Source organism: Nycticebus coucang, chromosome 9, assembly GCF_027406575.1.
Source record: "Nycticebus coucang isolate mNycCou1 chromosome 9, mNycCou1.pri, whole genome shotgun sequence".
NCBI classification, from domain to species: Eukaryota; Metazoa; Chordata; class Mammalia; order Primates; family Lorisidae; genus Nycticebus; species Nycticebus coucang.
The window spans coordinates 124146876-124160491 of NC_069788.1; the positions used below are offsets into that span (position 1 = coordinate 124146876).

At 34.3% G+C, this 13616-nt stretch overlaps 1 protein-coding gene across 14 annotated transcripts in view; it reads left to right on the forward strand.

Moving 5' to 3' along the window:
• Window positions 1-13616, forward strand: part of KTN1 (kinectin 1) — a 128897-nt gene that overhangs the window by 74821 nt on the left and 40460 nt on the right. For 9 of the 14 annotated variants that reach the window (XM_053603847.1, XM_053603851.1, XM_053603852.1 and 6 more), the window contains 14 exons: window positions 153-319; window positions 988-1056; window positions 2536-2573; window positions 3225-3315; window positions 3675-3743; window positions 4226-4263; window positions 4394-4475; window positions 4917-4985; window positions 9927-9961; window positions 10377-10467; window positions 11167-11235; window positions 11736-11773; window positions 12514-12604; window positions 12753-12821. In XM_053603847.1, the coding sequence (XP_053459822.1) occupies window positions 153-319; window positions 988-1056; window positions 2536-2573; window positions 3225-3315; window positions 3675-3743; window positions 4226-4263; window positions 4394-4475; window positions 4917-4985; window positions 9927-9961; window positions 10377-10467; window positions 11167-11235; window positions 11736-11773; window positions 12514-12604; window positions 12753-12821 (1016 nt within the window). The remainder of the gene's footprint in view (window positions 1-152; window positions 320-987; window positions 1057-2535; window positions 2574-3224; window positions 3316-3674; window positions 3744-4225; window positions 4264-4393; window positions 4476-4916; window positions 4986-9926; window positions 9962-10376; window positions 10468-11166; window positions 11236-11735; window positions 11774-12513; window positions 12605-12752; window positions 12822-13616) is intronic. The other 5 variants (XM_053603850.1, XM_053603853.1, XM_053603857.1 and 2 more) reach the window with 1 other exon arrangement.

Below are 13616 nucleotides of genomic sequence, written 5' to 3' on the forward strand. Positions count from 1 at the left end.
TCTCATGGAAGGTGAGCACAGGCTGTTGCAGGAGCATGCAGGAGAAGTGGGAGAGAGTCCGAGGGTTTCTAGAGGAGAATGCCTACCCTACGATGCGTGTCAGTATCTAGGCAAAGGAAGAGACTTTTGTAAAATGTAAAGTTTTGTTTCAGATTTGCAGAGTAAATTTGTGGCCAAAGAAAATGAAGTACAGAGTCTGCATAGTAAGCTTACAGATACCTTGGTGTCAAAACAACAGTTGGAGCAAAGACTAATGCAGTTAATGGAATCAGAGCAGAAAAGGGTGAACAAAGAAGAGTCTTTACAAATGCAAATTCAGGTATCTATTTTTCCTTGTTTTAAAAAAAGGAAAAATGGGGGGCTGCGCCTGTGGGTCAGTGGGTAGGGTACCAGCCCCATATACCGAGGGTGGCGGGTTCAAACCTGGCCCCAGGCAAACCGCAACAAAAAAATAGCTGGGCATTGTGGCTGGCACCTGTAGTCCCAGCTACTCAGGAGGCTGAGGCAAGAGAATCGCCTAAGCCCAGGAGCTGGAGGTTGCTGTGAGCTGTGTGATGCTTCGGCACTCTACCGAGGGTGATAAAGTGAGACTCTGTCTCTACAAAAAAAAAAAGGAAAGATGGGAAATGATTAGATCTGTGTATTTAGAAGAGAGAACAAAGCTTACCTTATCCTAATGAAGGTGTGGTGATGAATAATATTTTATAACTTCATCTCTGAGAGCTTGTCACAATAGGATATGTTTGAAGTTGTGCTGTCTCCTTATATTAGATGTCTGTGCTCCTTATATTAGGAATAGAATAACATAGCCTTAATTTCTGCCTTATAAATTAACTCAGAATGTCCAATTATTTAAAATGCTGCCTTTCAGAATCTAAGAATGCTTTTAAAAAGATAAATAGGTGTTATTTGTAACTCACTGTGTTCTTTACATTGAGATATTTATTAGCACACTTTCCCTCTCTTTTTGGTTGCTGATTATGAAAGGATATTCTGGAGCAGAATGAGGCTTTGAAAGCTCAGATTCAACAATTCCATTCCCAGATTGCAGCCCAGGTAATGGTGCTTTCTTATTGCTTATCATTAGTAATAACGTCCCAGCCATTTAAATAGCTTGAGTTTTTGTTGAGTGCCAAGCTCTGGGGTAATAGTTGGAAGACTTGTCAGTGAATAAAGAAATGATGATTCTGAGTGCTGTGGGAAACACTAAGAAATCCAAATTCAAGTGATTGGAAAGGAAAAAATCCTGTCACGAGATGGGGAATTGGCTAAGTGGTGTCTAGTGTAGTGACTTGTGGGTTAAAAGTATATGTAAATATTGACTACCACAGTAAACTTCATAGTACACTTCAGTGGAGTTAGTGGTAAACCTTGTAAAGTTTTGTTATTTGTTTTTTTGAGACAGAGTCTCACTTTGTCACCTTTAGTAGAGCTCTCTGGTGTCACAGCTCACAGCCCAACTCTTGGGCTCAGGCAGTTCTCATTGTCTCAGCCTCCTGAGTAGCTGAGACTACAGGCACCTGCCACAATGCCCAGCTATTTTTAGAGATAGGGTCTTGCTCTGGCTCAGGCAGTCCACCCACCATGGCTTCCCAGAGTGCTAGGATTACAGACGTGGGCCTGAGCCTGGCCACCTTGCAAAGTTTTGCAATGGTATTATAAGACTTGTTTTCTTTGTTATTCTTTGGCAGCATTATTCTGTGGCACAGTGTGTGTGCCGACATATACATATGGATAGGTATGTGTATGTATGTATATATGGACATGTGTACCTTCAGAGTATAAATAATAAGACATTAAGAAAAAAGAGTGAAATCTTCCAAGTACTTGTTTCCATAATATACATAGTATTTTACTTTTAGTTCTTCAGCTTTAATATTCTGAAAGTTATTTATTTGTAGCAAAAACTACTAGCTTTCTAGTTTGACTTTTCTATGTAAAAAGTGATTTTAGCATTAAAAACTTGTTTTTAAGGTTAAAACTCCCAAAGGTTTGAGCATGTAAGCATTTTTTCCTTAATTGCTTTCTGGTCCAAAATTAATTTAGGAAAGAATTATTTAATATAGGAAAGGATGTTAGTATGGGTGTATAAACTCAGATTGGATTGAAGTTTATCAGCCTAGAAGCAGCTCTGGAAAATTTATCAGGAATTAAATACTTAGAGAATGACAAAAGTACCTTTTAAAAAGTAAAGATGAATATGGATACTACCAAGTTACTTAATTATCTTAATCATTAAATTGTTTCTAAGGAAAAGAAACACAGGGCCACCATGGCTATTTTTTCTGTGTGTTTGTTGACAGTTATGTAGTTTCCAGGCCTGTCAACTTGTTTTATTCTATATCTTGTGATGTGTAATTCCCTAATACTGGCTATTGGTGATCAAACTTGCTTTTAGAATCATAGCTATTCTTATTGAACACTCGCCATGCGCCAGATACTTTCTTAACAGCTTTATATACATTAATTTCTTAATTTTTAAAGCTCTATTTTAATGATTAAATGCTTTTATATGACACTGTTTTTCTTTCTTAGACCTCCGCTTCAGTTCTAGCAGAAGAATTACATAAAGTGTAAGCCTGCCTTTCCACACTTCTTGTATAATTGTGTAGTCACCACTAACTGATGCTTGTTAGATGCAACACTTACGATCATACTCTGACCTGTTTAGAAAATTCTGTGAACTAGATTTGGAGCAGCTATTTTTCCCCCTTCTCCATAGTGAGTTGGGTCCCTGAACATTATACATTCTGTTTTTATTTGTCTTTATCATAAAAAGAGTTGGGAAAACTTTCATTTGAGTGTTAATAATTATGTGGAAGAGGTAATTGTGTTTTAAGAGTAAGGGAAGTAAATTAGTTTCTTTATATAATAAGTAGTTGTAACTACTCTGTCTAGCCACATGGTAGTATACCCAAAACAAAGTTTTATGTTTTTTGTGTTAAATAATTTTGTGTAAACATTGAAGATCTGAAATGTGGTTTTGACATTGCCAGCCTTGTGAGCTTAAACGAATTAACTTCTTTGCTATTGAGTTTTAGATTGGGTTATGTATTTTAAGGAGTTAGAGTAGGCACATGACAGATATTAGTAAACTGACAGCTGTAGAAACAAAAGGTATAGTTATGAGAAACAACTTAAGTAAGGATGGCCTTATTTAATCCTTTAATTTGTGACTTCTTAATGTTTATTGAATGCACAAGTGAGTGTCTTTCCTTTTGAAGGATTGCAGAAAAGGATAAGCAGATAAAACAGACCGAAGATTCTTTAGCAAATGAACATGATCATTTAACAAGCAAAGAGGAGGAACTTAAGGTATAGTAATTTGTATAAATGTCTGCAGTTTTATAGAACTTGAGGTTGAATAACCCTGATTCTTATAGTCAGTATGAATATATGTGAAGAATGGAAAATACTGTAGAACTCATTTGAAACATGCCTCTTTTCTAAACTAGAAAATTCTTTAGTTCTCTAAGAGGAAAATTTGAAAGGGCTTTTCTGGCATGATGTAATTCACAATAGTTTGATGGGAAATGTGCCAAATAGAAAAGGAATGGGTTGTTTTTCTTTGTAATGTAGGAAATTTGTAGTTTGAGACCTTCGCTTAATTGTTAGGTAGACAAATGCTTTACAAAGTTTAAAGTCAACTGTCTAATACTTACTTTTTCTTCTAGGACATACAGAACATGAATTTCTTATTAAAAGCCGAAATACAGAAATTACAGGTTCTGGCAAATGAGCAGGTAGTAGCTCTTTGTTGCTTTTGAGCATTTACCTTGGAATTTTAGTTTGTCTGTTCTGATTTTCGTTGATACTGTGGGTCCCAATTTTATTTGTGTTTATATGTATTTGGCTTTATGATGTGTTGTGGAAAACCACTTTTTTTTTTTTTTTTTACCATGACTGTCAGAAACTACCTAGATGTTACTATTATTGCGTTAAAATGTTTAATCAGAGGGATCAGTTAAAATAATCTTAATGTGCTGACTTATTTTGCCTTCTGCCATTTCATCCAGAAAGGATATATCTTTTATTAAGATAAAAGTTGATCAATGAGAAGTAAAAAATACTGGACAGAAAAACATATTACAGAAATGTATGATTTTGCTGTAACTTTAGTACGGATATATGAAAATATAACTTTAATATATAAAAGTAAATAAAAGAATGGTTTTCAGCACTTTCTGAGAAATGATATATAATTCTCATCTCATTCCAAACACAGGCTGCTGCTGCACATGAATTGGAGAAGGTGCAAAAAAGGTGACTAAAGTGTTGCTGTGCATTTATAGATTTGTGTGCAGTGTAGTTGTTGCAGAAAATATTGTTGCTTATAAATAGAAGTTGTGCTCATGATTTATGTCAAGTGTTTTAATTGGTGTTTTTTTCTCAGTATTCACGTTAAAGATGATAAGATAAGATTGCTTGAAGAGCAGCTGCAAAGTGAAATTTCAAACAAAATGGAAGAATTTAAGGTGTGTAATTAGTTTTTAAACTCAGCTTTCTTGTATAATTTTCATTTGAATCTAGAAGTATTCTTGTATGAAGTCACTCTGAAACAGTGTTTCTGTCGTTTATTTGGGGACTTATACAAACAATTTTATAATAGACTTTTTGCCTAGATTATCTTATCTGTTCTTATATTAGATTTTAGAGATTTCATTTTGCCAGCCTTTTCTCAGCAGTTTTCAGCTGGTAGTTGTTATTTATGATTGTTATATTTGTCTCAGTTGTTGGCTGTAGTGCCAGCCAGTTGACAGGGTACATCTCTGTGTCCAAGGAGATTTGAATTTTTATGTCAGTCACTTTATGACTATTAAAGCAATAATAGGCATCTGTTCACAAATTAATTCAAATGATTATTTTTTTGCCTTCTTTTCTTAATGAAATAGTAAATTGAGATTCTTTCTTCTTAGATTCTAACTGACCAAAACAAAGCATTAAAATTAGAAGTTCAGAAGCTACAAACTCTTGTTTCTGAACAGGTAAGGCTTTTTATTGGCCATAAGGTAGAAGTACCCACATACCACAAGGTGTCATTCTTCTTAGTAAGAGCCAGGTCACTAACTGAGACGTTTTATTGAAGCTTAGGTATATCTGTTAATTGCATTTCTATTCATCTTGTATCTTAATTAAGGAAATTTTTTGTCTCCTGAGATCAAGCTAATGGTAATCTGCTCATAAGCACTTTTGGGGGATAAAAAGTGTAATGAATGCATAAAAGAAAATTTTGATGCATTTGCCTCTCAGGATAAAAGTCCCGTCTTAGACTTAATCAGGTAGCTTGACATTTCTGATACCTCTCATTCCAAGTCTTTCATGTTGAGATCATACCTATATCATACTGTTGTATTTAAAGGGAGAAGCTTTTGTGTGGTGCTTATCCTAGTGCTTTGCATACACCAGGAGTCTAAACCTTAATTCCTTTCTCGTAGCATATTTATTTTTCCATTTCATCTCCACCCCTACCACCATTACTCTTCTTTCTATATTTATAGCAAGGCACCAAAAGCAGCTTTGAGGCATGGTTCCATAAACTAGAGCTTAGTGGTACTATTATCTGGTGGTTCATAATTATTACCTTCATACTTTTCTCCTACACAGTTCTACAAATTATAGTTTTAAAAAAATACTCTAGAAACTCTTGATATTAGATGATACATTGGAATAGAAAGTTTGCTTGTTTTCCTAATGTTAAGTTTTGGGGGTGTACTTTGATTATAAGCTGGAAATGTAGGTTGTAAAGGATAGCACTTCCTTTAGCAGATGCATGCATTCTTCTTTATTTTAAAAGTCATGCTTATGCAGGTATGGAAGTGGTGTACACAGTTTTCTCTGCAAATATTTTGTTAACAACACTTAATATGTCAAGAAGTAATCCACTTATGGGCGGCACCTGTGGCGCCGGCCCCATATGCCGGAGGTGGCAGGTTCAAACCCAACCCTGGCCAAAAACTGAAAAAAAAAAAAAAGAAGTAATCCACTTAGTCTCTCCCCCATATAATATTAAGTGTTTTATATAATCTTTTTTTTTTGTTTTAATATTATAGCCCCTTCCTGGATTAATATGAGAGTCAATAGAATTAGGTTACACTGTTTGCATTTGTTGTATAATCTTTATTTGCATATGGTTTATCCTTGTAAACTGAAAGGAATAGAGCAGAAAATGTTGAAGGGATGATATTTAGTGTAAATAGTATTTGTGTTACTTTTATCTTATTCTTATTTTCCTTTCTGTAATAGCTTATAAAACAAGTGATATTTCATCAATCAATGTTCCCTCTCTTTCCCCTCATTCATCATCTCTGAAACAGGGACACATGATGTAGTCTCTGCTGCTTGGTTGGCAGCATTTTTAATTTTCAGTGTTAAGTATCACTTGTGAGATGCAACTTTGATGATCTGGGTTGGATAAAATATGACTTTTTTTTATTGTGTGCTTATCTGGAAAAGTAGAACATAGTTTTTGTGTGTTAGCTTCCTTGAGAATTTTGAAACATCTGTTTCAGTATACGAAGTTTTAAACCTTCTAAAATTAACTTTGTGGCAGTGAAACAAATGCCTAGAGACTTCCGACTGTCCTAGAATTCTAGTATTCTAATAGTATCTAGGTGCTAGATAGCTCGCACCTGAGTATAAACAGAAACCCAAAATTCTTAAAAAAAAACCTTTTTTTTTAACTAGAAATGATGTTCTCCATTAACAGACGAGACCAAAAACACCAACCAGCCTTAAACTTTTCTTTTCCTTTAAGATCCTATGATGCCTTGAGAAGTTCCACTACATAAAATCACATTTGTGGAAGTTAACTTTTTTTTTTTTTTTAACAAATTCCCCCCATTGTTATCTTACTGAGTCAGACTTCCATCTGTGCTCTTTTAGATATTCTGTTAAAATGACAATTTTTCGTATGCAGTGGGTTTGTGTTATGAAGAGTAGTTAGCCCACTAACTACTTTGTTTTGTTAGAACAAAATTTTCTAGTCATATTTTTGGATTTATTTAAAAAAAAAAATTTGGTAAGAGGGTAAACCCATTTCATGGTATTTCATTTTAAGATGTGCTGTTGGTCAATTCCTAGAATTATTCCAGTTCTGACAGCTTCAAGTCTAGAAAGCACGTGCCTGTGATGTGTCGACTTTGGCTGTAGTTGTGACTTAACCTCTTCCTTTTGGCAGACCAAAGAGCCATCTTTGCAGATTGTTCTCTAGTCATTTTTATTGGTAGTACTAGTGAAAGAAGAGGTAAAAATTAGCATAATTTTAATTTAATTAATTTCTATCCTTTTTAACCCCTTCCTACCCAGCCGTCAGAATTCTAAGTGACAGTTGAGAGATGAACAGTTTAGTTCTGTGAAAATTTCAGTCTTTTTACTACGTGGATTTTTATGTTGGAGGAACAGATTGAGCTTATTAAAACAGAAACCAATAATGGTGCCAAGTTGTTGTTTCTTCAGGTGCAGGAAGCAGAAAGACAACAGGTACCAGGTAAGGTAACCTGTTTATACACTAAAGAAGGGAAGGTCCCCTTGGTTATAGGCTTGCGGATGATCAGATAATGCAAGTAAGTCAGTTACTAAGATCTTATTTGCTCAGAATAAAATACACCTTCGGGGGAGGGGCATCTTGACTTTTAGGGAAGGAGCAGCATGACTTTTCTTATTCTAGTAGATTTTTAAGATTTAATGGTCAAGATTATTAAATAAAGCTGTAGGAAGTTTCTTCTCTTTGCCCTGCTGCCTGGCTGTAATGTATTGAGAAGAATTCATTATTGTGTGGAGTGTAATTAGAAGTTATCTAGGGAGGAGACGATCAGATGGAACTAGACCAGTAAAACAGAAAGTGAAATAAAGTGTTGGATGGAGGCTAGGCTGGTTCAGTTTTGTACAGTTGAATATTTGATAAGCTGAATGCCAAGAGTACTTGTTTAATTTCATTAAAGGAAATTAAATCCATCAAATATTCACTAGTTGAATGTGCGAGGTACTATGATGAGGCTACATAGATGACTGAGGCTTGATTCCTTAGTGCGGAGACAGATGTTTAGAACAAAAAAGTGTGATGAATAGAATTCCCCAAATATGTGTACAGGTTCAGAGGAAGAGATGATGGAGAGTCAACTCAGGATAGATTTACAATAATGTTGAAAAATGGCCATGAATTTGCCAAAGAGCTAAGCGTCGGTCCAGCCTTAGGCAATACAGCATTCATAGTTATGGCAATCTGTGGAAAAATCGGCATAGTCACAGCATAATGGCATATGCAGAAGTGCAAAGTACAGGGTCTGAGGAATTGGGAAAGATTTGCTGGGGTCTAATTATGAGGGACTTTGTATGCTGTTCAAGGATCATGAACCCGATCTAGCATGTATGTGGCTAAGCTACTAAAGGGTGTTGTAAGAAGGAACAAGTGTTCAACTAATACTTTAGAAAGAACTTTGGTAATAGTGGGTGTTTCACTTCTTGTGGTGGTGAAGTTCGTAGGCCTGACTACAGACATAATACAATTAAATGACTAAGGTGCACATAACTTGTACTTAATAGTGTATTTTTATGGGATGGCCTTACTGAAAATGATGATGGACAAAACTATCTTCATGAGAGATTTGTAAACTTACTGCAGGATTCGTTTTTCACAGCGTAAATCTGATTTAATGTACTTTTGATAACTATTTCCTTTCTGATCATTGGACAGTTTTTTTCCTCTTGGGAAATTCTTCCTGTGCCCCTCATAAAACAGTCCTTGTGAACTAGAGGCAGGGACAAAAAACAAGGTATTGTGGGGCCGAAACATAGGCTTTGAAGAGAAGTGGTTAATTTTACAAAAATATATGAAGTAGAAAATTAATAGTTTGATTTGACAATGAAAAAATATTGTGGAAAATGTTTATAATAGGAATGAGAAAAAATTAAACTTGGGGACAGGATGAGGGAAAGAAGTAGACAAAAAAGAAATGTTGAAGGAAAAAGACCCCAACCCGTCTAGTCAGGGTGCTAAGCTGTCTGAAGGTCAGGGGATACCGAGGACGAAGCTCCACGTTCAGACACACAACAAATTATAACAGTGGGGATTTGTGTGTGTGTTTGGGGTGGGGATGTTAAGAGAAGGGTCAAGGGGGATCAGTTTATGTGTCATGTTTCAGTGCTTTTAAAGAGAATATGTTCATATTGCTTCTGTATTTAAAATCAATTTTAAAACATTCTATATCTTGGTCTGGGTGAGGGTTACATAATATCTACATATTAAATATTCATTGCACCATAAGAAGGATTTGTGTCCTTGCCTAGGTAAATGTTATACTTTAATATAGGAAAAACACTTAGTTTTTAAAAAGAAAAAGCCTTTTTTCTTGATTTGCAAGGCCTTACAGGGGTGTCCAACCTTGTGGCTTCTCTGTGCCACATTGGAAGAAGATTTGTCTTGGGCTATAAATGCTAATGAAAGCTAATGAGGAAAAAAAAAAAAAAAGAATGAAAACAGTGATATCTGCCACCAGAAATAAGCAAAAAAGTCCTCGTGTAATCTGCATGTGGCCTATGGGCCACAGGTTAGCCATCCCTGCTAAGAGCCTGAGCTTTCTTACACTTGAAGAACAGAATTAATACAAAAGAAATGAGACAAATTCTCTTATCCTAAGTTAAGGTTTTGTAGTGATTGAAAATTTACTTGTAAGATATTAATTCTTTTTTCCAGACTATTTTATACTATTATTTTTTCTGTATCTTTTGTGTAGATGCTTCCTTTTTGTATTGTGTTTTTTGAATTAAAGAATTCTTTATTATTGGCAACCGTCAAATAAGGGTCATTTTCCTAAATTTTGTATCTATGTAAAACCCTAGACAGTTTTCACAAAATTTTATTTCTAAATTAGTTGTACTTCATGCAAACCTGGTAAAATTAAACTTTTTTTTGGTGACTTTTATTTTAGCCTAATAAAGATGTTGTGGAACAAATGGAAAAATGGTAAGAGTTAATTTTTTTTTTTTTTTTGTTTTACATTTTGATGTCTCATTTTTACCAAATTTGAAGTAGAAGAATTAACTATGTGTGTAGTTCCTTAAAATTCTTTGTGCACTTCGTACTGGAAAGGAATGTGGCATGCTGCTGAGTATTTGGGTCACATTATTTGCAGTTCGTGGGCTTCAAGTGTGCCCATTACTTGTGCAGGCTGCATCTGCGCACGTCTCACTGGAACACGGTTCACGTTGGTAGCAAGCATCCTTAGGCTGTGGAAAAAAATCCTCAGATACTTTCAGAATTAAAAGTTTGTAAGAAACATTGGCGAAAGGAGTTAGTGTTTAATATTAAGGAATGGTATCATTTACCTTGAAAAATAGTTCATATTATTTAATGTATACTGTTATGTTTGTAATTTCAGCATTCAAGAAAAAGACGAGAAGTTAAAGACTGTAGAAGAATTACTTGAAACTGGACTTATTCAGGTGGCCACTAAAGAGGAGGAATTGAATGTAAAGCATTTTTATAGTTTTGTTTTCCTTGTGGTTATTCAATAAGTATGAAGGGTTTTCACTGTAATTTGTGGAAGATTTTTCCTATAGCTTTTAACTTTAATATTATTTACATTTTATATGTTTATATAATGTATTTTTATTAAAATTACGATTTTTTTTTTAAATATAAAAATGCATAATTATGGTATTCACTGCCTTCATGAGATAGATACCGTTGTTACCATTTGTATTAAATTATATGCTTCCCCACTTGCATCCCTTTCCCGGTTACATCCAAGTGATAACTAGCAGACTTTGTAATTTCATGAAGTGGTATTTGAGGCCAGAGAAAGAAGAGATTGAAGTTCTGTTTTATAGTTATTACCTTTAACTAACTTAATTAGGATAGGGTTGCTAAAACAAGTTCAAAGATGTATTTGAATTTGGAGAGTCATTGCTTAATCGACAAGTGCTACTCTGTATGTCTTGAGGGTGTGTGAATATAAACAGAAATATTTGTGGGTGTAAATGAATTAAAAATCCATTTGTATAGCTATAAAAGTTATAGAATTATAGAGATATGTAAAAAATGGGATTGGGGACCTTCCAGAGGGGAGAAAGTAGCAGGTAAAGAAAAATGAGAAGCAGTGTATTTCAAAGCTAAGTATATATTCAAAAAAAAAAAAACCATGTTGTGCTTATGTGTCTTTGAAAAAGGCAATAAGAACAGAAAATTCATCTCTGACGAAAGAAGTTCAAGAATTAAAGGCTAAGCACAATGATCAGGTAATATATATAGTAAATCCAACAACCATTCTTTTAAACAGTGAACAAATAAACCTGTTACCTAAAAGCATGCCAAACCTGTTTGTGGAGAATTTGTCAGTTATACTTCCAATCAGTTAGTGAGTTATGACTTCGTTATCAGTGATAGAGACTGTGCCAGTTGCTATGCAGATAGAATGTCATTGCTTCTTAATACAGTGATAAAAATATAAAGTGTACAAATATAAAGTGAGACTCTAAATAGTAAAAGAGGCTACCTAAACACTTATCTAATGATTTTTTCTTTGGCCTATACTTTATAAGTTGCCTTAAAGCCACTCATTTTCAAAGTGCTATTTATTTTCATTATTACGACATTTTAAAAAATCTCAAGAGAATTCCTGGGCTTGCTTTTCCCATTTGGATTTTAATGCAATGGAAAATTGATAATGTACTTTCCTATTTTGGACTCATTTATATTTTGAGCAAATTACTAACTAGTGTACTTTTATTGTTTCCAGGTTTCTTTTGCATCTTTAGTTGAAGAACTTAAGAAAGTGTGAGTAATAATATTACTGTAAACTGATCTTTCTCTTTTGATTCATTTCCTCAGTGCTTATAAATCAAGTTGATTGTTAACTTTAATTTTTCATTGATGGAATATGGGACTTTAGCAGTGCTTTCTCAAATTCAGTGTGATTTAAAAAAAATCAATTTCCAACCTATGGTGCATAATGCAAGGGCACATGTTGGATCTATTAGTATAGAGTATAAATGTCTTAACAGTAATTAAGTAAACGAGATGAGGTATATATTAAAAAAATCAGTTTCCATAACTGATTGCATTTATTTTCTTATAATAGCAAATTGTTCCTTTTCTGTTGCTGCAGTAGGAACTTTTTTTTTTCCTGCAGTAGGAACTTTTAAAGAACACGCTATATTGGATAGATCAATTCCTTGTATGTATCCTCCTTTTGTGGTGTCTATAAAGTTTGATGCAGTAACTGTGTATAAGTTCTGCCACAGCTTTCAGAGCTTAGGGAGTGCAATTGTTGATTATCTCTGGTGTTCTTCATGGTGCAAATCTTAGTCCCTGTGTACTTTTGAAGCACATCAGCAATTTCTTGTGTGTATAGGCTTCACCCATTTGGTAATTGCTGGTTAATTCTCCTTTAGGAAGAGCTTTATGGGAAGAGGTTGATTTGGACAGACTTTTCATGATTTGTTGCAGTCTTTATATCTTAGTTGGTAGATGCCACTAATTTCTATTCATGTTAACACTGCATTTCTTTACTTAAGGATCCATGAGAAAGATGGGAAGATCAGGTCTGTAGAAGAGCTTCTGGAAGCTGAACTTCTCAAAGTTGCTAATAAGGAGAAGACTATTCAGGTATTGGGAGAGAAAGAATTGTGCATTTTATGTTTGTTTATCCACTTTAGTTAATATCATTTAATTTCATGTGTTTGTCTGTGCATTGCATTTTATGTCAATTTCTATGTTTCCATTGTCCAATCTTGTCTGTTTTGTCATTGTCAAGGGTTTGAAACAGGAAATAGAGGCTCTAAAAGAAGAAATAGGAAATGTCCAGCTTGAAAAGGCTCAACAGGTAAAAATCCCAGAGCCATAGCATGACAGATTTATTAGTTTATGTGTTATTTATGAGCTATTTGATTTTTCTCTTGCCACCTAGAGAAATATTTTAGTTAGTAGTGTGCTGTAAGTATCAATGGGTTATGTGCTTTTTCTTGGCCAGTTTTAGAAAATATTCTTGATATTTTAATCTCTTTATCTTTTAAAAATGTTAACTGTTAATGGTTCTTTCTAGAAAGTTTTTTGTATTGTTTTGTATTAATTTTCCAACTTAAAACACAAAACACTTTGGTAAATTATTTTTAAGTCCCCCCCATTCCCTCCTTTAAAAAAAAAAAACTGCATGACTAAAATGTCTTCTTACAGAACACAAATCACTCAGCCTCTGCCTATAGAACAAAGTACAGGCTTTGTTGGGAAATTACAGAGGTAGAAGTAATTATTGAAAATAGATGGGTTTTGGTGAGTTTAATTTGATAAGTTTTTATTGAAAAAATGGTGAGATTGCATGGAAGAGATGATTCATTCATCTAACAGATTAATTCTATAACATATATTCTCAAAGCACCATTTGTCAAAATACCGTGGTAGTGATTAGAGAGAATGTGTTGAACGAGTGGGTATGATGGAAAGAGAACACTTTTCGAATATAGATTGAGAGTTCAGGAAAGTTTCCTCCTGATGAACTGATATCTAAGCCAAGATCTGAAGGGGCAATGAGAAGAGAGAGGGGGATCAGAGGTATTACTGGGTATGATTTTACAAAAAGAAAGAGACAGAGATTAAAGAAGGACAGTGTGGAATACCGTTG